Source organism: Tauraco erythrolophus, chromosome 16, assembly GCF_009769465.1.
Source record: "Tauraco erythrolophus isolate bTauEry1 chromosome 16, bTauEry1.pri, whole genome shotgun sequence".
In the NCBI taxonomy this organism is placed as follows: domain Eukaryota; kingdom Metazoa; phylum Chordata; class Aves; order Musophagiformes; family Musophagidae; genus Tauraco; species Tauraco erythrolophus.
Window position 1 is genome coordinate 6429134 of NC_141480.1, and position 22900 is coordinate 6452033.

Below are 22900 nucleotides of genomic sequence, written 5' to 3' on the forward strand. Positions count from 1 at the left end.
TGAGGTGACTTTCATAGGCAAGAGTCTGCAGTAGGTGCCAGCAGCTTCTCTTCAGGATGTGTTTGATAGCCTGGGCTGGAGCCCCTGCTACAGGAGGTTCTGCTGCAGTAAGCACGAGTCTGGTCACCTGGAGTAGGGCCCTTCTGCCTGTCCCCTGCCCTCAGTGTTACACAGACTGGTGCCATGCACCCATCTCAAACAGTGACCGTTGACAGACATCCCATCATCACAATCAAAATTACTCCACCCTTATATCTGTGCATGCTTCATTTTTCCCGATTACAGACAGGGTCACTTAGAGCAAAGTGCTTTAAAACCTGGCTTTTAATAAGTTTTTTTGCATTATACAAGATTGAATAGTTTTGAGAACTGGTAACGAGGAACTGGAGCAAGAGTCGCAGGGTGCAAGAGGATGGGCCAGTGCATGACCCCTGCTCCAATCCGTTCCCCTCTGAGAACAGTCCTTAAAGCCCTGGAAGAGACTTGGCTTTGTTAAACTTCTGACTTTATTCTTTACAATGCAGACAGAAACGTGTTAGCTTTTTATTTAGTAAGGAGGAATGAATCACTTGGTGTTAGCACAAAACCCAGGTTTAATACAATCAGAAGTGGCCCACGACATAATTGCTCACAGTATGACAAAGGGCACCTGCCGTACACCGTAGTTCCGTGGCGCTGGAGTTTGCCTGAGCCCTGTCAGTGCTTGTACCTGGAATACTGATCCTCTACCCCCCAAGTCGGGTGAAGCGAAGAAGGTTCATGAGCTATTCCTGATAGCTGCACAGGACCCGGTGGCTGTGGCATTAGTAACCCTCAACAAGAGCTAGATGAGAAATAAGTTTAAGGGCATTAGGCCCTAGCTTATGGAAAAAACTTACCTCAGCTCTACTATTCAAATACATTCAGGAAAATATGTACAAGAGCATATCTGTAATCACAACAGGGATTGCTACATCTTTAATAATTGAGAAGTTTTGCAGGATATGTGTGATGTTGATCATTTCCAGATCTGTTTCAGCTGCCGTTCTTTCCTGGATTGGGATTGTGTGCGGTGCTCACATGGAAGAACACTGGTTACTTCTGTATTTTACCTGAGAAATAACTGCCCCTCTGTCCTCTTACTGGGGCACAAGTTCACATAACGCTGAGGTTGTCTCCTTGGCTTGCTTCACCCAGACAATCTCTGCAAAAGCATCAGCTGCAGAGAGGTAGATTGCATGAGGAAATGGAGAGGTTAATGCATATTTAATGCTAAGTAGGGGCTTCACCTGTGTCTAAACACTCACTGTGCATCGTCCAGGGTCAGACTGATAAAGGGAAGAGAGCAGGATCACCAAGGTGTGTGCTTCAGGACTTGACATTCAAGATGTGCTCATAAAACACCAGGCTTCAGTCATGTGAGTGACTTCTGGAAATGCCTTACTTGGCTGCAACTTGTCTTTTTTAAAAAAACAACAAAACCCAAACACCCCACAGACCCCTCCGAGGGGTGGAGAGGCAGGTGATGGGACCTCTCTGTATCTTGCAGAGATGGAGCATATTATCATCCTAACAACTCTCTATTACACCTGAGATAAGACTTTAGGGACCCCTTGGTGAGTCTTGGTTTTGAGTCACTCCAGTGCTGCCCTTTCAGGGAGGGAGTTGGTAACACTGGTACTTCAGTAAGCACAGAGAGGAGAGCCAAAGCAGAAGGCGTCTGCGTCCTAGGGCAGAGTGGAACCGTGCGCTCTGCAGGGCCAGGACAGGGATCTACCCCAGGGCCATGGTGCCAGCTAACAGAACTGGTAGTTGTTGCTCTTGAGAAGGGGCTGGCCGCTGTCCTCTTGCTCACAGGACTCCTCACAGCAGCCAGAGGTATCGCAGCCACTGTCCTTCTCAGCAGTGGAGGGGAGGTTGGTGTAGTCCTTCAAAGCAAAAACATCCCCAAGTGGGTTTCGGTCCCTTCAGTGGTGGACAACACCCATTTCTGCATAGATGACCAGCCAGGGATGCTAACTCTACCCTAGCCTTTGCTGTGCCCACAGGGCATGGCTGCTGGTGGGACAGGCGTGCCCATGGTTTTGTGGAGCTGCAGGACAGGTAGTCAGGAGGCAGCACTCCTTTTGTCCAGCTGCATACCCAATCCAGGGGCATGGGGCAGGGCTGCTGCACTGATAGTCATATGTCTACCTATAGAGGTTGCTGCTAAGCAGCTGTGTTTCTTTGTCCATCCTCCTTTGGTCATGGTGGGGCGTGACTTAACCCTTCAGCATGGGGAAATCTGAATGCCTCTCTGCACTTTCCACCAACATTAAAGTGCTCTTATCAGTTAAAGGTAAGGGACATCACCAGGAAAGTTGTCCAGGAGCTATATTCATGTAACGGGAAAGCACATCTCCCTTCCCCCTTCTCCCCAAAGGTCCTCACCTGTTCCTTATGCACCTCCAGCTCTTTCTGAATGAAGCAGCTGATCTGGTCAAAGGTAGGTCTCTGTGTGGGCTCCAGGCTCCAGCATGCCTGCATGATGCTGTACCTGCAGAGCCAAACAGGGACAGGATGGTTGCACTCGGATGCTGCAAAGCTGCTGGAGAGTCAGCACCCCCGGCTCTTCCCTGCAGCACCTTGTTTCATGTAGTCCCTTGTCTTCCTGCCTGTAAAACCCATGGCCAGTGCATGTGTAATGCTCCAGGGGAAGGTGAGCGCAGGAGTGGATAGAGCAAACTTCTCTAATCTATCAACAAGGGGCTTTATGCCTCCAGTACTTTTTTTCTTTAAGCTTAAACTCATTCCTTTCCTGTAACCTGCTCAGGCTTGTCTTCTCATACTCCTGGAGTCAAAAGTAGCTGACTGAAAAAACCACCACCAAGTTCAGGAATGTAGACATAGAACATGAGCTCTCCTGTCTTCCTGTCCATAAGCACAGGAAATACTGGGCAGAGCACCATAACTGACTGCCCCAAGTCTTGCTTTCCTACAGGAGCAAGGAACAGCCTGGCAGGATCCAACCTCAGGGGCAGACACACCTGGGAGCAGGCAGCAGACCTGTGACCAAGGTCCCTGTGCCATCTCCCTGCCCACTCCCCACGAAGCAGCTCCAGCCACCCTGTCACCCGTTGGGTGCATCTCAGCGCATCCACTCACATTTGGAAGGGAGCGAAGTCAGGCCTGGCCATCTGGTATCCCTGCTTCACCATGCTGTAGAACTTGCTGTTGACCACCATGCCAGGATACGGGCTTTTACCTGTGACAGTAACAGAGCAGAGGTGGCTCTCACATCAAGGCTTTGACACTGCAGCCTTGTGGGGTGGGAAGAGGCAGCCTGGAGCATGGCCTGAGCCAGTACTACCCCTTCTCAGGGATTTCTGAGTTAGAGCAAATCATCCAGGTTCCATTGCTTCCAGAGGGACCATTAAAAGCATAAGACAGTATTTTATAGCTCTGATAAAACCTAGATTTTTGTCAACCTTCCTCCTTTCTTGGAAACTTTTCTGCAGAGACATTGGCGCAGTGGTAAGCCATGGAAAACAAGGTTTGCATGCTCGCTTCTTTCTTACCAAGGGAGAAGATCTCCCAGAGAAGGATGCCGTAAGACCAGACATCGCTCTGCACTGTGTAAATGCAGTCAAAGATGCTCTCTGGGGCCATCCATTTCACGGGCAGGCGGGCCTGGAAGAACAGAGTGTCCTGCAGACTGGGACAAGGTGACAGCTTACGCTACACCCTGTCCTTCGAGCTCCAGCCTCACCCCCACCCTCGTACCATCTCTTGTCCCCATTTTAATGACTTACGTTGCCTTTTACAACATAGTTCGAGTCATTCATGATATCACGGGCCAGGCCGAAGTCACAAATCTTGGCTACCCGTCCATCTGATACGAGCACATTCCTGGCTGCTAAGTCACGGTGGATGCACTGGGGAGAAGAGCGTGCTACTGAGATCCAGAAAATGTCCCCCAGCAGTCCCAACAAATTCCCTACGGCCCAGGCCTGTCACCAAAACACAGGAGCAAGGGGAACGTGTACTGCTTGACAAGCCCCTGTACGAGGCACTGTGTCACATACGAGGAGTAGGGGCTCTCCAACAACTTCATTTGCAGTGCTACAACACTGTGACATTTCATGCCATGTCCTTTAGTCACTCATGGGGCTGTCATCCTCCCCGTGGGAGGAGGCTCAGGACCAGGGGCTGTTCACACTGTGTCCTCCTCTCTGGAACAGTCACACGGTTACTCTGATACTCTAAACGAGCCAGCTCTGGCAGACAGAGCGACGGCCACTTTCAGTTCCTTGTCCCCTGGGCAGCGGGGAAGCTGCCAATGCGAGAAAGCTTCGCATCAAAGTTCCTGACCTCACGTGAAAGCTGGGGAGAAAAATGTTGAGACTAGCACGATACACAGCCCTGGGCTCCCCCCCATAGTGCTGCCCTGCCGCGATGGCCTGCCTGGAGCCCGTGGGAGACAAAGGCTCTGAAGGGAACCAGTCACTGTGGCCCAGCATGTCTGAACCCAGCAGATAGAGCAGAGAAGTTCATTTCCAGCTTGCCTGAGCTTGGCCAGCCCATCCAAAAACATCCCGAGCCTCATGTAGAGGGGATGGCTGGTGCCTGCTGGCTGGACTGGCATCTCCCAGTTGAGGTGTCAGGGGCAGTTGTCTGCTTGGCACTCACGTTCTTTGATGCAAGAAAGGCCATGCCCTGGGCCACCTGGCTGGAGAACTGCAGCAGGTCAGAGAGACTGAGGGGACGGAGGTCCTCCCTGGTTTCATCTTCTTCCTCTGAGCTTTTCCCTGAAATTTAAAGCAAAGTTTTAGAGTTGCTGCAAGCCTGGCGAGTAATGCAAGCTATGCTGTATCCTGGTTTCCCAGGGCTAAACCAGACAGGATGGCTGGAATAAAGAAATCATGAAAACACAAAAATGAGCCTTTAACTCACCCCTGGCTTGCCCGGAATCTGATGATGCTGAAGAGGATGATGATGACACAGGCCTCATTTCAACATACGTTTCCAAACCCTGGCTTGAGAAGCCACTGTCACTGAGTCAGAAGCAATAGAGATGGAGGCAGACGGTTAGCAACCCTCCAGCAGTACCTTCTGCCCTTCTCCACCTCCACTGAGAGGAGAAACCACATCGCTGCCTGCAGGAAGTGGCTTCGCTAAAGGCTTAAGGGAAAGTCAATGTTGAGATAGAATCATAGAATCGTTAGGGCTGGAAGGGACCTTCAAAGGTCATCTAGTCCAACCCCCCTGCAAGGAACAGATCGATTCGGAAAGGGGACGACCTAGGTGCCCTGTGGTACGTGGCTCCAAGTACTGCTCCCCTTTTGTCAAGGGACAGCCCTTGGCTGATGGGGAGCGCTAGGCCTCCTGTCCTACAAAACCCACATGCCCAACAGTGCAGGAAACCAAAACGTTCTGTTTCCAGATCGTGGGAGGACAGACTGGATTGAAACCTGGATTTGTTGTGCGATGTTCAACGACTGCTGTCAAAGACACTGAAAAACTTGGAGCTGTAACCAAGTCTAAAGACACACATTCCCAGTGGCTTCCACATCCTGGTATTCTGCACGTCTCCAAAGCTTTTGCCTTAATCTCTGCCCAGCACAGCTCTCCACACTTCTCCCAGCAAGTACCCAGGCCCTGCATTGCTCAGCCCTGTGGCTACCAGAGCTCTGCTTTCACCTGCAGATGTATTTCTTCTCTAGGTCAACGTTTTTGTAATCAGCAGTGCTGTCTAAAGAGGTATCCAGGGTAGAATCCTGGATAATTATGGATTCAGCCTTCTTCCGCAGGAAATTCAGCAAATCTCCGTGGCGACAGTACTCGGTGATGACGAGGATAGGACCTGGGAGAGGGGCAGAAAGGGTTCATTAAGAAGTGACACTACTGTGACCTGTCCTGAGGATTGCTTTCCCCAGGATGGGCTGCAGAACCCATGCTGCACATAAGCACATCTGGAAATGGCCAGGCCACAGGCCCTTGCAACGTTATAGGGTCAAAAAAGACCGAGTTCGTCAGCTATCTCTGTTGTGAGACTGAGGAGAGGTAACAGTCCCAGAAGAGCAGGCCACAGGAGGAAGGCAGGCTGTGAGATCCTACCTCCATAGGTACATGCTCCCAGCAGGTTAACAATATTCTCGTGGTGTCCCAAGTGACTCATAATCTTCAGCTCAGACATGAGAGCCTCCTGCTCATCTGTGTCTGCCGATGCTGCAAGACAAGAGGAGAAGGCCTGTGTGAAGGAGTGATGGAGGCACAAGGAAGAGATAATGGGAGAGAACAGCCAAAGGTGCAGACAAAGATAAGAAACAAAAGGAGAACACGAACTCAGAAAGGAAATTGTGTCCTTTGTCTGTGCCTGTGGCCACCTGCATCAACAAAAACGACAGCAGCGCAATTACAACACCCAGTACTTGTCACAGAAACATCTAAGAAAGTAGATGTTGCAGCCTGGGAGCACCAACAGATGCGGTGAACACACGGTATGTCCTGCTTAAAGGAGCTAAGGGGATTTCAGCCTTTGCAAGTTGCTCTGGGCTTACATTTTAGCATCTTCACAGCCACTTTGAGGACCGAATCTTCTTTGCCCAGTCCAAAAGCAGTGGCTTCTACCACTTTTCCAAAGGCTCCTGCTCCAAGAGTTTTTCCTGTAAAGGGAAAAACAAAAAAGTGCTTATAAGAGGCTTTAGAGACAGATTGAGCAGTTGCCCTGCACACAGCCTTGAGGAGAATGTCTGGTGGGTGGGGATTCCTGCTACGCCCAGATAAGATGACACATCCCTTAGTCAGGAGCTGGTTAACATCTGAGGGGAACTCTACTATGGGCAAAGATGGTATGAAAGAGCCCATGTCCAAACATGGGCTCACCGGCTCTACGTGCTAGGAAGAGGAGCAAGAGGAGGGACATGGTCCTCTCAACCTTCCTTGGAGCAATGTAGGGCTGGAGGGTTGTTGTACCCTAGCATTTGCTACGCTGTGTGGAAGAGGGCAGAAAGGCCTGGTCAAGGATGTTGTACTGTCTGGATGCAGCTTTGGATGTTGCCCAGTTACTTTGGCTCTGTCCCTTGGAGGATTTCAGCTCTATGGTGAGCTGCATGCCACCAGGGAGGCAGCAAGGAAGGTTTCTTACCAAACTGGAGATTATTCCTGGGAAACTCCCATTTTTCATTGTATGGCAGCTGAGTAGGATCAATAAAGATGTAGTTATTCCCTTCACAGGCCTCAATGATCTTCCACCGCACCTGGTATTTTGGTTTCTGTAAGGAAGAGACTCCAGTTACTCAATGTTCCTCAAGTCCTGAGGGTTCCCCAGTCCCAGCATGCTCTCTAGCTCTCACCCTGCAGGCACAGAGGGAAGACTCAGGTTTCAGACCTCCCTCACTTGGGATGGCAGAGCCAGGAGAGCCAGCATGTCCCACTAGATCGGTGGCTGACAGCACCCAGCTGGTGCCAGAGGAAGGTGTCCCTGCTGTGTCTCCTTCCTCAATACCCTGGGTTGCTGAGCACAGCAAAATGGTGGAGCTGGCCAAGCCCCACTTCCCTTAAGGGGAAAAAAGAAATGGAGAAAGAGAAGTAAGAATTTCTTCTCTTTTCCACGAATCTCATGGCAGAAGTAACCAGGCAAGGACAGAGAGAAGTAGTGCTGGAGCTCATGGGCAGAGGTGGTCACCAGTTTGTGCTGGGTGTTGTCAATCATGCTGAGAGGTCTAGGGAGCCAGGGTGGAGGCCCAAATACAGAGAAAGGTGGTGACATTGCCTGGCACGAGAATACCGTGTGCGGCCTGTGGTCCTGTGCAAGGGGACAAGCAAGGACCTGCACCCCAGAGTGATAAAGGGGGTCTCAGGTCCACCAAGGCAGGCACAGGGGAGCACGGGTAGAGTGACCATGGTTGTGATGAATCACAGCATGTCCCAGCTACTGCAAGATGTGTGCTGAAATGCTTCTCCTCACCACTTCTGCTGGATAGTTGCAGAGAAGAATGCAGTGTAGGGGTACATGCTCAAAACTGGGTTAGCACGGGCAGGAAGGACAAAACCTGAGGCAAACAGATCCACAGTTTTGATGTGGAGTCTGTTTGTTTTCCCCCCCAAAACTGCTTCTTTTTCCTTTTCCTGAGAGTTGAACACTCATGCCCATGCAGGCTGTTGAAAAAGGCCCAGACAGGATGCTCCAAGCAGCACAGTTTCTGGTGGAGGTCCCTCAAAGAACACCACAGGCACTCAGTTTATTTGCTGTTGCCTCCTCCCACCTCGCACTGCAGCGCTCAGCCATAGCTCAAGAAGTCCATGGCTGAGATAGAGATTATTTATAAATAAGTCCTGCTTCTCTTGGGCTTGAAACTCCTTCCTAAAAGCTATTTTTTTCAGAGCTGTTCTTACACATTCATCCACCTCTCTTTCTCTGAACTACCAGCCAAAGACAGCTCTGCCTGCAAAGCTGTAGGTTTTAGAGAGGGCTCTGATGGATCTTCTGACAACCAGCACCAGAACTTTGCACCAGAAATTTGCAGCCTTGATGGGCTGTCAAAGGAAGAATGCCAAAAGGGAGAGCTGAAAAACAGGAGGTTTTCACCCACTGATGAAGCAGAGGTGGCTACTGAATGGTAGAGTTTATGGAAACAACCCAGAAGGAATCCAAATGCTCAAAATGACTCTTGCAGAGAAAACGGGGCAAGTTCTTGTACAAAAATAGTGACCAAGTCTTCCTGGAGACAAACACCTTCTAACATCATCCTGTTTCCCCATAAAGAGGTTTTTTTATAAAGCAGGAAGGAGAATAAAAAGTAGATGCGAGTTGCCAACCAGTTTCTTTTTCCTCCTTAAATTGGCCTGTGGATTCACAGTGACCAGAGCAAAACCAGCTGCAATGGACAGCACAGAGTGAGCACCTTTGTCTGGCACCAAGGAATATCCACATTGACCTCCGGGCTACAAGACTGAGGGATCAAGGTGGGAGAGGTGTTAATACACTGGGTTTGGTGCATGAGCCTTGCCCTGTAGCAGGAAGCTGCTGGGGGAAGTTGGGAGGCAGTGGAGATGAGGGAGGTAGCTTGCCTGGTACGTCCAAGCTGAATGCTCCCTGCTTGCAGCTGCCAGCAGAGACAGTGTGGCCTCTGAGGCTGGGCAGCCCTTGCTATGCAACAGTGAATCTGACCTGGTTATACTTGTAGAGGAGGAAGAGGAGTAGGAGGAGCAGCAGGACCAATGTGCCTATGCAGGTGGAGAGAACGGGGCTGAAGAGGTTGTTTGGGGGTGCCATGACATTTCCTGGAGGAGCAAAAAAAAACAAAGATGAGTAAAACACTCCTGTTTCAATCCCATCTCTGGGAGCATTTTGCCCAGCTCTTCACTTAGGCTTTCCCTGTATGCAACACAACCTGGCACTGGCCTCAGAGACGCCCAGAAGAGCTACTGGAAACCGAGGGAAGTTCTTGATGCCAAACTCAAGGCTGCAATGGTTTGCCCCTGTGCACCCTGATTTCCACGCAAAGAGCACCAGGTGCAGGTCAGACTGACTGGGACCAAGATCTGCGCAGCAAGAACAGATCAAAAGATGCAACCCCTGGACTGCAGTGGGCTGGGCAACAGCCGACTGCGCTGTGTCCTGGAGCGAGGTCCTGCAGTTATACGGTGTTCGTAATGTGGCTCAGCCTTTGGCACCAGGCTGTGTGCAACCAGTAATTCCCATACAGCTCCTAGGACTGGCAAATGCCAAAGCCTCCCACCTCCTGTGAGGACAGAGGGCTTGTGGAATCTAGTCCACCCCTCTTGCATGACTGTAGGGATATAAATATAGGAAGATGGGCCCCCAGAAGCCCCCAAATTCTCCCCCACTCCACCAAGCTACCAGTTTGTATCTTACTGGTGATGGTGAGCGAGTGAAACATGTCAGAAGCGTTCCCCTCTCTGTTAATGGCCACACAGCAGAAGGTGAAATTGGCACTAGGCTCCTGGAAGGGGATGGCGCTCTCCACCTCCACCTCTCGGAAGGGCAACGTGTTCACCACCTGGGGACTGGAGTCATTCAGTAGCAACCTATAGTTCTCGTTGTACCTGCAGAGGCACCAAGCAGGACAGAATGAGTGTTCTTCTGTAGCACAGCTGCTCACGGGTGCCTGTATCAGACTAGAGAGGAGACACTGGGAATTAGCATTGCAGCTCTATAAGACATGTTACTCTCTGCCCAGTTAAAGACCTCTCCCTGAGCATTGAAGCCTGTATAGACAGAGCCGTAAATGCTACAGCTGTGTTCTGGCAGCAATTCCCTCCTTGAATGGGGCTGGTACTGAGACACAATCACCCCTCTCCAGGCAGCTGCAGTTGCCTCCCATCACACTGTAGCTCAGCGAGCCTGTGCTCTGCAAAGCCTCAGACCTGTGGAGGTCCCAGAAAGGTGACTAGGACCAGCCAGGATGTAGCTCTACAATAAGCTACACTGGAGCATTTCTCCAAGGGACCCACATGTTCCTTAGAAAAGCATTGGAAGAACATGAATCACAGGTAGCTGAACTCTTCAAGCTCAGGACTTTAGGAACAGTACCTGCCCCCTTCTTCTCAGACAGTCCCCAAGAACCTGTTTTTTTTAGCAGAGCAACATCCCTGTTGCTGTTACTGAGCAGGCTCTGCTGTATTGCGTGTAGGCAAGCCCACGTGGTGCTGCTCAGCAAACGCCAGCATAGCAGGGGCAAGTGCAGATCTCGGAGGTGCTCAGTCTCCTGGGCACCTCTTACCTGTCAGAGTGAATGGGACACTGGTACCACTCAATGCGTGGGGCAGGGTAGCCAATGGCCATGCACTGAAGGATGCTGGAGTCATTGGCTGGTACCTTGATTTTGCAGACCCTTGGAGGAGCTGTTGGGGAAGGTAGACAAACTGTCAGTGCGATGACCAGAGGAAATGCACATTCCCTGTGCTCTGATTTACTTTTCAGGTGTGTAACAATATAACACCAGGAACCCCTGTGCTATGCATAGCCTTGGGCTGAGTCCCAGACTCAGTCTGGCTATGTGTCTCGTGGACACTGGGCTGGAAGCATCCTGGTACCCCACCCTACTTGCTGCCAGCTGGGCAGCAGCCCCAGGACAAGCAGGGTGAGAGAATGGGCAGTGCCGAGCACTTACATTTCACAGAGACACTGAAGGTAACTGATGCATTGGTCTCATTGTTAAGGGCATAAAATGTATAGAGACCTCCCTCTCCTTCCTGCAGGCGGTTCAGGGAAAGCGTGTTGTTATACCTGCTCACACAGAGAGAGTAAACACCATGAAGAAAGCTGTGCTGAGGAAAGCCAAACACACAGTTTTTGCTCAGTGAGATGCTGCTGCTTCCTGTGCCATGGAGTGGGTGAACACTTCCCAGCACTAATCCCAGCCCATGGGGGAAATCTGCTACCTGCTTCTTCAGGGGAAGCAGGAAGGGGCTCATCTTCCTTAGAGGAAAGACCTTTTGCTGCCAAGCACACAACACTTCCAAAAGACTACAGGTGGGTGAATGCTCAGAAAGGAGAGTTTAACATCCAGATCATTGCCTTTGAAGGGCTAGAGGATACTGGCCCTCCTGCCTTTGGCAGAATGAGTTATTCCTCCCATTTCTTAGCCCATCAAGTCATCGTCCCTAGTGCCTGCTCCCCTTGGCCCCCAGCCCATTTCTCAGGTCTCAATACAAGAAAGCGTTTGCCCTAAAGCCAGCACGCTTACTGAGTGACACAGTCCCCTTGTGGATTATTTTGGGTTTCTAAGAAAATGAAAGGGGAATTGCTAAAGCTCCCCACTAAATGGAATGATTCGCTTTCTTTCAGTCTCCTTTTGGCCTCAGTTGGCTGTAGGCTTTGGCAAAGCAGGGCTGTGCCCTCCATTGGTTCTTATTCACACAACAATGTTTCTGGCTTCTCTTGACATGAGGCATGCAGTACTGCTCAGTAGATACACTCTCCAGACCACAGACCATGGGACAGGTCTGAGGAGCAGCAAGCAAATTCATTTTTTTTGTGCTGTTCATCCATCCCTGCTATTTCTTCCTGCAAGGAGAGCGAGAACTTGAACAGCTAGACCACAAACATGATAGTGACTTCCACAAGGTTTTCTACAGAGAAGGCTGCCAAGTTAGACAGAGGTGGTGTTCTCCTTGACCTGATCAGACCTGCTCACTGTGGTTTGATAATAATACTGGAAAGAGAAGACAGAAAGGCAGAACACTTCCCCTCTTTAAAACCAGAGAGGTTTCTGTGAGCCAGTAGAGTGGGGTCTACCTGTCTCACAAGGAAAGCACTGTTGGAAACATGCCATAGCCAGTGTAGAAGAGAGAGCACACATACCAGTTGTTTCCAGAGATCATGCGGCCCTCAAATGTGGTACTTCCAGAGTCCAAGGGGTTTGTGTGCTCCCAGCCCCAGTGGAGAAGTTTTGGGTAAGCCTCAACGTGGACCTGCAGCTTCAGACTCTCTCCCAAAGCAAGCTCCTGGCTCGTGGCTTGCACTGGGGTCAGGAACACATAACCTCTCTCTGCAGGATAGAGGAGAGCATGACCATCAGCAGGCATGTCCAGAGATCTGAAACAAGCTTATACCAGCTTGATAAATGGACCATTATTGGAAACGGCAGCCTCAGCTGGGAGACTGCAGGAGGTAGAGGCATTGCACAGATTATTTTGCCAAAGGAGTACTCTTAGGTTGCTCCTTTGCCATGGCAGCTTGGATAACACTCTGCCTGAGGAGAGATAGAAAATCTTAGTGAACTTTCATGGAGAAAGAGGCTTTACATGTTGTATCCTAATAGATGATGTGGCTAAACCAGTTTCTCCTGATCATCCATAGAAGACAGGCCCCTTAGCTAAACTCCTGGCTTCTCACTTGGAAACAACTCAGACCAAGCCCTCTTTCTGAGTCATGTTATGCAGCAGCTTTGGGTCATCAGCAAACGCCAGCTTGCGAGCTGCAAGGATGAATTTCTGTCTCAAGATACAAACAAGTATATAATAGATCTGAATCCTCTGATGCAGATCTGTTACTGGAAGAGACAAAGATCCATACTCTGCTTATGTGGCTTGCCTTTCCTTCTAGCCAGCCTTTCCTGGTCATCAGCATAACCTTGCTCCACTTTTTTTTTTTTTTGTTATTTTAAAGCTGTTTATAAACACACAGAAACTGAGAGGAGCTTTCCAATTTTTCATCCAGAATCTAAAAAATGTCCTCCTGCCCCTCAAGACATGAAGGGAACACCAGTTCCTTTCCTAGCAGCTCCACAGCTCTCATATGAGCCTTCAGGCTCAAGTGAGAATGATGTTTCCAACAACAAAACTAGGAAGAAGATGGAGGCAGAAGCAACAAATACTCAAGGCTAGTCGTGATTCAGCATGCACCTTCTTGGTCTTTTGGGGAAGTGCTCACCTACTACCTGAAGCAGTGTTGAGGCATTCTTGAATCCTGCTGAATTGTTAGCTATACAAGTGTATTTCCCACTGTCTTCCATGGTCACCTCTGGAACAGACAGGATGGCGTCGATGAGGTAGTTATCATTTTCAAAGCTACGGTTTCGAGTTGTCCTGACCTGTCAGGCAGGGAGGGAACATCAGGCACTTTCTCAGAAAGGTAGAAGATGGAACTGAATGATATTTACAACAAATATACCCATCCTCTCCTGTTCTGGGCTACTGAGCTTTGTTATACAGCCCCTGTCACTAAAAGCTCTCTGTGTGGAGACCAAGAGGCACATTAAGCCCGAGTACTCAGGGCAGATGTTCCACAGCAGTTAGGATGACAGCTGTTGTCAGCCTTCTGACTGCAAGTTGTCCTTATGTTGTGTGATCCAAACATATCTAGTATGTTATTTCAACTTCTTAATAAAGGTATCAGATATAATAAGGACCTCTAGCAAACCTTATCTAACCACCTAGCAGTTAAAAGTCAGCACAACAGATAGTTTGAAATACATTCCTTTCCTTCACCCATATCTTTTTTCTGGGGAACTGTGTGTCCTGAACATGTTTGCTGCTTTATAAGCCGTGGCAGGGCTGGGTGGAAAAACACTGCCTTAGTAGGTACTGTGGCTCCTGCTCAAGGAACTCAGCTGAAGCAACAGACTTTCCTTCTGTCTTGCAGCAAGATCCTGACAATGGCCAGGTGTTTCTTAACCCTCTGTCAGCCCAAGGAAAGGATGGCCATATTGAGAGTTTTACAGCTTATTTGAATATCTGCTTTGGTTGAGCAGTTCAAGGCTTTGGTACAGGTGACTTGGGTCTGGCCAGTTCTTACCACCCTTTATCTCCCAGTTTCCAGGAAATCCCGACACCCCCTTGAAGCTGCACAGCTTACCCTCTTTGCTGCTGTCACCCATCTGATGTCATACTTGTGGGAAGGAGCAATTACTCTACAAGTGACTTTGAAAGGTTCACCCACGATTCTCACATGGTCTACAGGGTCCATCGTCACTGATACAGGCTTCTCCAGAGCTACACAAAGGCAAGCAGGGAAAGATTCAGTGTCAGCTGACCCAGTGACCTCACGTACTTCGGAGACTCCCCAGGGCCTGGCTACCTTCTCCTTTCCATCCTCTTCAGCCTCTTTACCCCAAGCCTTCTCCTTCCCTAGGGATCATCACTTTTTTGTGCACGTGCCTACAGGAAGCAGCACAGGTTGGGGAGAGGTACAGCAGCAGCAGTCAGCACTGGGTTGAAAGGAAAGAGAAACCTTCTGACTGAGCATCAGGGCCTGAGGACTTGCAGGACGTCTAGAAAATAGGTGAACTTTTTTTCTCTGTTCTGTGATAGCACCTGCAAAGATTTGAACAGTGCTGAACCCATGGAGATCCACCTGAAGGAGACAATTTGCCAGAAGCTGATAGAATTTTGCTTCCATTAAATACCCTTTAAAGATTGCAGGTTCAGAAGACCTTTCCTACCACCACTGAGGAGCTTTTGCTTAACTATCTACTGTGGCCAGCTTAGCTATTGGTGTCTCCCTGAGGATAACAGCAACGTCAATTCATTACCTTCAACAAGCAGTCTTATTCTTGATGACTTCTCTATTTTTCCATTTATCACTGCTTGGCATCTGTAATAGCCCTTCTGCTTGCTTTGCACATTGTATACTGTTATTCCTTTCTCAGTACTGAAAGAATAGTTGGTCCTGGGCGAGAGACGAGAGCCGTCATCCATTATCAGAGTCACGCTGGATCCGTACTCGGGGGCCGTGACGAGACAGGGGAGCTCAGCATCACCACCTGTGGTCACGGAGATCCAGAAACTCGGGACGTACCACACATTATTGGGATCTGCGGAAGAAACAAGGCAGGCCAGAGAATGGGATCAGAAAATGCATTGAAGCTGAAAAGCACATTCCAGCAAAGGCAAGTCTCCAGCATTGCTGCCCAGTGGGAGGCTGATGCTGGGGCAGCCCTACTCAACGTCTGCCTGACCCAGCCTCCAAAAACTTGCATGACAAGCCCAATTCCAGCTAAGGAGTTTGAGGAGAGCACAGCTCAGAGCACATACTAAGAAGTATGCTTACCTCTAATTAAACTTTTCACCAGGGTGTTAGTTAGTTTAGACCTCCAGTTTCCCTGTCCAGAACAATATTTCTGGTAAAAGGGAAGGGGTGAACTCAAGGGGTGGAGCTACCACAGCATAACTTCTTCTGGGGTAAAAGAATATTTGGGGTTCAGATCATGTTGCGAGGATATGATTCATGTGACTCTGTCCCTTATCTGGGGTACAAGCAATACCAGTATCTGGAAATCTGCGATTCCAGATCTCACCACTCATTACAACACCAAACACACTTTCATCCATTTTTCAGAAAGGGAAGCTAGGTAAACGGAGGGAGAGGTCCATTCCCATACATGCATGAGATGTAGATGCCCTGTACTCTACCCTAGAGCTTCAGCCACAGGCCCCATTTTATGTGGGCTTACATGATTGTGGGTGGGCCACTGCCCCACTAGGAACCTGCACTGCTCCCCTAAACACACACACTCCCCCACAGCCATAGAGAGGACCTGTGTAATGGCCATGATCCCTGGAAGGAGGTTGTTCTGCCAGGATATGTGAGAAGCATGGATACCTCGCACGAACAGATGCACGGTTGCAATGCTTTTGTCACTGCTGTTGACATAAGCACACATATAGGTGCCTGTATTCCTGAAAGTGGCCTTGAGAATACTGAGTGTGCTGCTGGTGTGGTTGCTGGTGTGGTTGAATGTATCCTTTCGGCCTTTCCACTCAACTTCAGACTCTCCTGAGCAGTACAAGATGACTGGATCACCGGTGTTGACAACCAGAGCAGGGAGGTCAGGGCTGATCACTGGGGATGCTGAGCCTACAAAGGAAAGAAAGAGTGAGGATACAAAAATGATCCTTAAAGACGCTCTGTTGGAGCTCACACTGCTCAGAATGGAGCAGCTCAGCATCAGGAAGAGGCTGGGCTTGGGATGCAGACTACCTTTTTGGCTTGGATCACTCCAGCCATTCTCCATCCTACCAGACTGATACGGCCTGATACTCCAAGGAATGAATTTCAGGGAACAGAGAAAACCCCACATGTGAACATTTAGAGCACTGGGACAGGAAAAACAATCATCTGAAGCTGATTAGGCCAGATGCTAGCTTGGAAATTATTCCTGTTGAGTTTTGCCTCTTCTTGCAACAGTTTTCCTTTAGAGGCAGAACTGGATCTACTCCATGAACTTCATTAGCCAACAACACCATTTGGTGAAGTTGAAGCCAAATCCAGTGGACAGGACTCTTTCTTGCATTAGCGCTGTGATGAGCTAGAACAGACCTGGAAAGCTTTTGCGGAGCACATCTTTTGGGAAGACTGGCTTTTTGGTTGCTGGGCAGTAGATTTTGAAGGACACCTACTTCAGCCTTATCATAGAGTCACACAGTGCATTTTCCTCATAGATACCACCAAATCATTATGAAGCAAGTCAGCATTATTATCCATATTTGGGAGTGAGAAACTGAGTCACAAAAAAGCTAAACAGCTCGTGAAAGCTCATAGTGGTACGTACAGCACACCCGGCCACACTGACACTGGCATTGCAACCCAAATGGATTTCCGATGCCATCACTGCTTTGAAGATGGCTTCTCTGCTGGCTGAATAAAGGGGAACCAGGGTCCCACTCCAGCTCTTAGTGTCAGAGGGAAACATTTTTTCCCTGTTTTGCCGCGTCAGCGAGTTCTTTGAGTCACCACCTATATTTAGGGTGGGGGGAAGTGAGAAATGAATCAGTGCCGTGGGGCTAGGGAAGAAGCAGTACCACCACCCCCACGCCAGGCCTTTGAGGAGGACAGGAAACACATTGCAAAGGGCTATCTGTGCTCGGGGGGCTCTGCACTCCCCACCAGCCCCTATCCACTGCTATTCTCCCACTTCTGCTTTCCTCCCCAGTTGCTAACCCATCCTCACATCTTAAAGGGACACACAGATGGGTTCAAATAATACTAAGTAGAAAGGTAGCTGCCCAATTTATCAATTCTTTGCTCTTTGGAGGCAAGGTCACTGCAGACAGTCCTCCTCTGAGGTGGTGGCTGCAGAATGAGGGCTAAGTTTGGTCTTGTGATGCCTCGAACTCTGCAGCAGACTGCTCTGAACTCCCAGGAGCTCTTTAGTTGCAAGATTTGTTGTCCAAATGAACATAAACCCCCCAATTATCAGGAAATGGGAGAGGGCAAGACACCTTATAATGACACATTATTATTATTACCAGCTGCACTTGCATATCCTTCAGGGCAAGGGGTAGTAGTGGACAGATGTTACGGCCCTTCACTGTCCAAACCTGTTGCAGAGAAGAGAAGGCTGCTCATGGGCACAGGTACTAAAGACAGTTTAAAGCACATCTCTTCCCAGGTGCTGCCTTGGACATTGTTTCTGTAACAGCCAACAGAAGAGGATGGGTGCATGCTTCATCCACCCCTGCTCGCAGTTCTCACTTGGTGAGAAAGACCATCTGAGGTACAAACATGTGTCCTGTGCTACCAGCTGCGCTCAGAGCTTACACCAGAGCCTGTCCATCAGAGCTCAAATAGCATCATTTAAGCAGTCTTGGGCTGATGCCTCTCTCCATGCAACCCTGGAGAGTGTTGCTGGTGTGTGACAACACTGCAGTTGCCCAGGGGAAACCCAAACAAGGCCTGGATCAAACTCACTGGCCCTGTAGGAAGAAGCAGAGGACAGGGAGTTTAGGAACATGGAATATTTGACATTTTATCTCCCTCTTTTTTTTGGTTTTGTTTTTTGTGGTTTTTTTTTTTGGTAATGCCTTTATCTTTCTGTGGAAACAGGAAAAGCCTCATTTATTCCTAGAGCAGAGAGAAACGTATCCCAGAATCCTTTACAAAGCCACATTTTCCACATATCTGAGGCACAACATTCCTCCCTTTTTGCTAAGCTGTGTTATCTAGTGGGGCTTGACACATTTCTGTTGCTTTAACTCTGTCAATGGATGTTTTCCCTCATCTACTCTCTACTTTAGCTATCCCTCCATATCCAAGGCTTCAGCACCATTTAATGGTGGAGTCAAGCTCTTCAACTCAGAGCTGCATTCAGCCTGGCTCAGGATGCTGTCCAGGGTGGGAGGACAAGAAAAATAAGAGTCATGTCACTCTGTGTCCTTGTTGTCAACCTCCAGTTACTACTCAGATGTTATGGCCAGAGAAGTCTCAAGATAGGTGCTCTCCATAACAGCAAAGAAGCCAGTAGCCTTCAGGCTGTCACTGGAGACTCCTGTCAATGGCACAAGCACCACTCAACTGGAGTTAGGATAGACAGGGCAGAGACACTAAAAGCAGGACAATGCTGGGTGAAGGCTACCCAAGTGTCCACTCCTTTGTGTGTGCTGGGGAATGAGTCAGACCAGCAGGTCCTTTTCCAGAATGGGGAAGCAGGACTGCTGGGGAGGCTTTATCCCTGCTGACCAGTGTGCAATCTTGCACGAAGCCCAGGGACGTCTCTCCGCTGCTCCCCAGCAGCTTCCGCAGCATTGCCAGTAACTGCTGGCCAAAGGTTTTACCACACTTGGGTTGCATAACCATGACCTCTAGCCACAGCTGCAGGCTCTGTCCCTGCTTCTCCCATGCCAGCCAAAACATGACTTTCTTCTGCTGAGGGTTTGGAAATGGTGAGGAAGGAGAAATGAAGGCTGGTAAGACAGAGAGGCTCAAGAACCTTACCACAGAAGCCACTCATCAGGATCTTGACTAGGTCCTGAGAGATAACTAGGCTAAGGTCTGGCCTCAGGAGGGACCCATACCAGGCCTGAGCTCCCCTTGCTCCCACCTCAACGATGAGAGAGAAAAGCTTGATTTCTGAGAAGACTTTCCCTGGAGTCACCAACAGTATCTGCGGGGCAGGAGATGGGGAAAAGGGTGCTTTATCATGTCTCTGCCCAGGGATTATACCTCAGAGGTTTAGATTCATCTACAACAAGAAAACAAAAGAACCCCCAGGAAGATTTCTCAAGATAGCTAAGAACATGGATGTGAGCTGATCAGGTTTCCAATCCTTCCTCTGATCGATCTGAAGCTGGGATTTGAGCCTTTGACACTCTTTCAGCAAGAGCCCAGATCACAATGGCCATACCACATCAGCCCTGGCTTCTCTCAGAAGATGCACTTGCAATCCAAGAGCTAGGAGAAGGAAGTCAGGCTCTGGCTCCAGCTTGAGGCTATTGCTTTGGATAATCTTGGCATGCTGCAGCTTTGTGTAGATGGCCACCAATGCTGGTACTCAGACAAGTGTGTGTCTAGCACCCTGACACGGCAGACAGTGCCTGATGAGGATGTCACAGCTAGTGACCTGCACTGCACAGTGCCTTAAGGACCCTTCAGAGAGATCCTGACAGATATGATTATGATCTCTTACAAATCTACATCAGACCTAGTCCCTATTACCTTAAAGAGCTTACCATAAGAACTCAAAAACCCTGCAGCCTTCACAACCCAGTTCCCAGCACAGCAGACCTGGAAAAAGCCTGCTCAGCATGTCAAAGACATGAGTTGAAGTGAAATGCCACGCAGTGCAACAGCGAGCAGGATGCTAATTTCCTGGGCTGAAGATACAAACAGGAGTGGCTCAAGAGAGATACGCTGCCTCCTTATTACATGCTGAATGCTTTCCCCCCTAGATCACACCCTTCCATGGGGGACTTCCCACCATAGTCTCATTATGTGAGGAGCCAGTTCGAAAGGATAATGAAAGGAAGTGTCTGACAAGATCCGAGAGGCTACCAGCACTTAAGATGCAAGATTAGTAATACTGGTTTCTGTCTGTTTGATTGCAAACCTCAAAACAGGCTTAGTGACTCTTTCTTGAGGTTAATGGGTTATCACCTCTTGGCCATCTCCACAGCCTCAAAAACCAGGCGTATTTATCTTTCCCTCCTTGGCTGCCTGAGTTCTGTTTCCATCACAAGGTCTGACACCTGGCTTTACAGCCCTGTTGTGTATGCCAGCACTATCAGAAAACAGCAATCTTCAGACATCTTCAGCCAGGCACAAGGTGCATTGGAAGGTGCCAATGCAGCCAACGTCTTTGACTCTTTCACCTAAAGACTAAGCTCTTGCCTGGTTTGGGCAAAGGGTTATTTCAGAGACAGCTTCCTGAGGGACATATTTTCTGCAGAACCTCTCCTTCCTCCTAATCCCCAGCCAGACCCAAACAGCAGGAAGTTTCCCTTTCCTATCTCCCCACTGCTGAGGCTCTTCCTATGCTGCGTGCACCTTTCATACCCCTTGGTCCTCTCCTGGCAGTGCTGCAGGCAGACAAGAGCAAGCCCTCAGCACGGCTGGCTCCAGAGCCAACACAGACTAGCAACACACCCTCTTTCCACCACTTTTCTCCCTCTGTGACAGCCAGTTCAGGATGGTCTTCAGGAAGCTGCTAGAGCCAAGTCTGCGCTAAAAGCCGAGCTGGTGTCTCTTTCCCTGCTATGCCATGGAGCAGACATATTCTCTTGCCTGCTGACTGCCCATGCTGAGGCTCCTTGAACCTTCCCCCAGCAGCAGCGGCTGCCTCATGAAGCAGCCTCCAGAAGCAGGGAGCATCCCAGCCCACAGCAGGCTTTTTGTAGGCATGACTGGGAGCTCAGCTTCACCCTCCACCACCAGGAGCTGAGCGCCCATTAGCCCAACTTCAGCACTGCTCCAGCCCCACCAAGGCTGTCGCTCCTCCTTGCCCAAGGAGGGATAAAGCACTCACACCAGACAACCAGGAAACCCTCACCACATCCCAAACCTGCCCCGGAGCAACATGGAGACACCACAGGGCTTTGAGGGGTCGGTGGACCTACCGTGCCAGACACCAGCTGCACTGAGCAGCAGGAGCAGAGCAGGACTCATGTTCCCAGGGACCGCAGGGCCTCCAGCATGGAGCAGGGACACGGCCGAAGTATCCTCTGGAGCAGTAGGCACCTCTCCTCACAGGCACCGTCCGCAGCACTCCCTCAGCAGGAGCTTCTCCTTTCTGACTTGACCACAAGTTAAGAAATTCCCCTTTTTTTTGTTTGTTTTTGAAACAGGAGAGAAAAAAAAAAGCAAGCAATGTTTTGAGACTGGTGACAAACGCCCTCGGCAGAGGTGGGGCCATGCACGTACCCCACTGCAGGGCCACCCCCTGTCGCAGACCTCAGAGGGCTGCAGCCCCTGGGCCGCTGCTCCAGGCCAGGGTGTGGGACAATCCCAGTCCACCCTGCCCACTGCCACACTCTTTCCTTGGAGACACAGAAACCTGACTGGTCCTTGCCTTGATGGCAGGGGACTCCATTTTACCTCAGGCCCCATGGCTCTTGCAGACTGCAGGCGCTGAGGGTGCACATGGCTGACCACCCCACAACCAGCCCACAGAGGTGTTCCCACCTGGGGCAGGAAAACACCTGTGAAGACAACAGATTATTTTGTTTTAACCAAGAGCACAATCCCTGGTGCAGAGAGGGGTCCTGTAGCTACACAGAGCCGCCCTGAAGCCCCACTCCAGCACCACGCAGAGGCAGGGTCATTCCCAGCCAGTACAGGCTCACCTTCTCTACTCTCCCCAGGAGCTGTGGTCCAGCCTGCAGACCCTTCCCTGTCCCCAGCCAGGCTGGGGGACGGGGACAGACCCTTCCTCTCCCAGTGCCCCCAAGCTCAGCCTGAGGCTCAGCACTCCTCTGTCACCATGAAGCAGCCACACAGCAAAGACCAACTCCCATCCCATCCCTCCTGCTGCTCTTCTGGGGAGGCTTTTTGAAGCTGTTTTCTAATTGACAACCTGGCAGGCACCTGGGAGCAGTAATTAGGCGCTTCGTTAACCCTCCCTTGGACTGTGCCTCTTCCAAAGCAGGGGGTGAGGGTATGCTTGAAGGAAACCAACTCTCCCAGGGATGCTCAAGTCAGCAAGATGTTAGCAGGTCAAGTCAGACACAGGGTGCCCCTCGCTCTCTGCTCTATCTCTGGATAACCTCATCCTGCAGTAGAAGTTCATGACAGCTCATGGAAGCTCTGGGGTGGGAAGTTATGGACACCACCTGACGGTGCTGGGGAGGAAGGTCCTGCCTGGGGTGAGCTGGAGGGCTCTGCCTTGGGTGCACCCAGCTGCAGCCCCTTGGGTGGGGAGGTGACAGGGACACTGGCTGCAAAACGTAGGCAGAAGGAAATGGGCTTTTCCAAAACGTCTGCACAGAGATGGCTGTCGAATCTGCACTTGCAACGCAAAGGTGCCAGGCAGAGGAGTGCCCCTCATGCCTCTGCAAACCAGAGGGGAATGGGCTTCTCCAAAGGTGGCAATTAGAGAGGTACCAGCAAGACAAGCTCCTGGGGCCAAGAAATGAGAGCATGGCTGACTGTGCTGAAGATGACTAAGAGTCATGGGAACATGGACAGAGCTCTTGGTTTTGGCCAGAGGGATAGCTGGAGAGCATGAGGGAGTCGGGAGAAAAGGAAAGGCAGCTTTTGGCT

The 22900-nt window shown here is 50.1% G+C and overlaps 1 protein-coding gene across 3 annotated transcripts; it reads right to left on the reverse strand.

Annotated features, from left to right (window-relative positions):
- Positions 1–466: 466 nt before the first annotated feature.
- CSF1R (colony stimulating factor 1 receptor) lies at positions 467–21358 on the reverse strand. 3 transcript variants are annotated; one of them, XM_009983877.2, is made up of 22 exons: positions 21259–21358; positions 16031–16285; positions 14961–15242; positions 14660–14662; positions 14285–14421; positions 13361–13520; positions 12290–12476; positions 11097–11212; positions 10707–10827; positions 9839–10029; positions 9131–9243; positions 7106–7232; positions 6519–6623; positions 6076–6186; positions 5659–5821; positions 4912–5012; positions 4648–4766; positions 3771–3893; positions 3537–3648; positions 3124–3223; positions 2410–2515; positions 467–1907 (listed from the first exon to the last, which is right to left on the reverse strand). In XM_009983877.2, exons 1-22 carry the CDS (start codon positions 21305–21307, stop codon positions 1776–1778), a joined length of 2913 nt encoding a protein of 970 aa, XP_009982179.2. In that variant the 5' UTR covers positions 21308–21358; the 3' UTR covers positions 467–1775. The 3 variants fall into 3 exon arrangements, with proteins under 3 accessions (XP_009982179.2, XP_086477478.1, XP_086477477.1); XM_086621352.1 differs by having other exon boundaries at positions 4648–4759; positions 4908–5012; XM_086621351.1 differs by lacking the exon at positions 14660–14662.
- Between the last annotated feature and the right edge of the window lie 1542 nt (positions 21359–22900).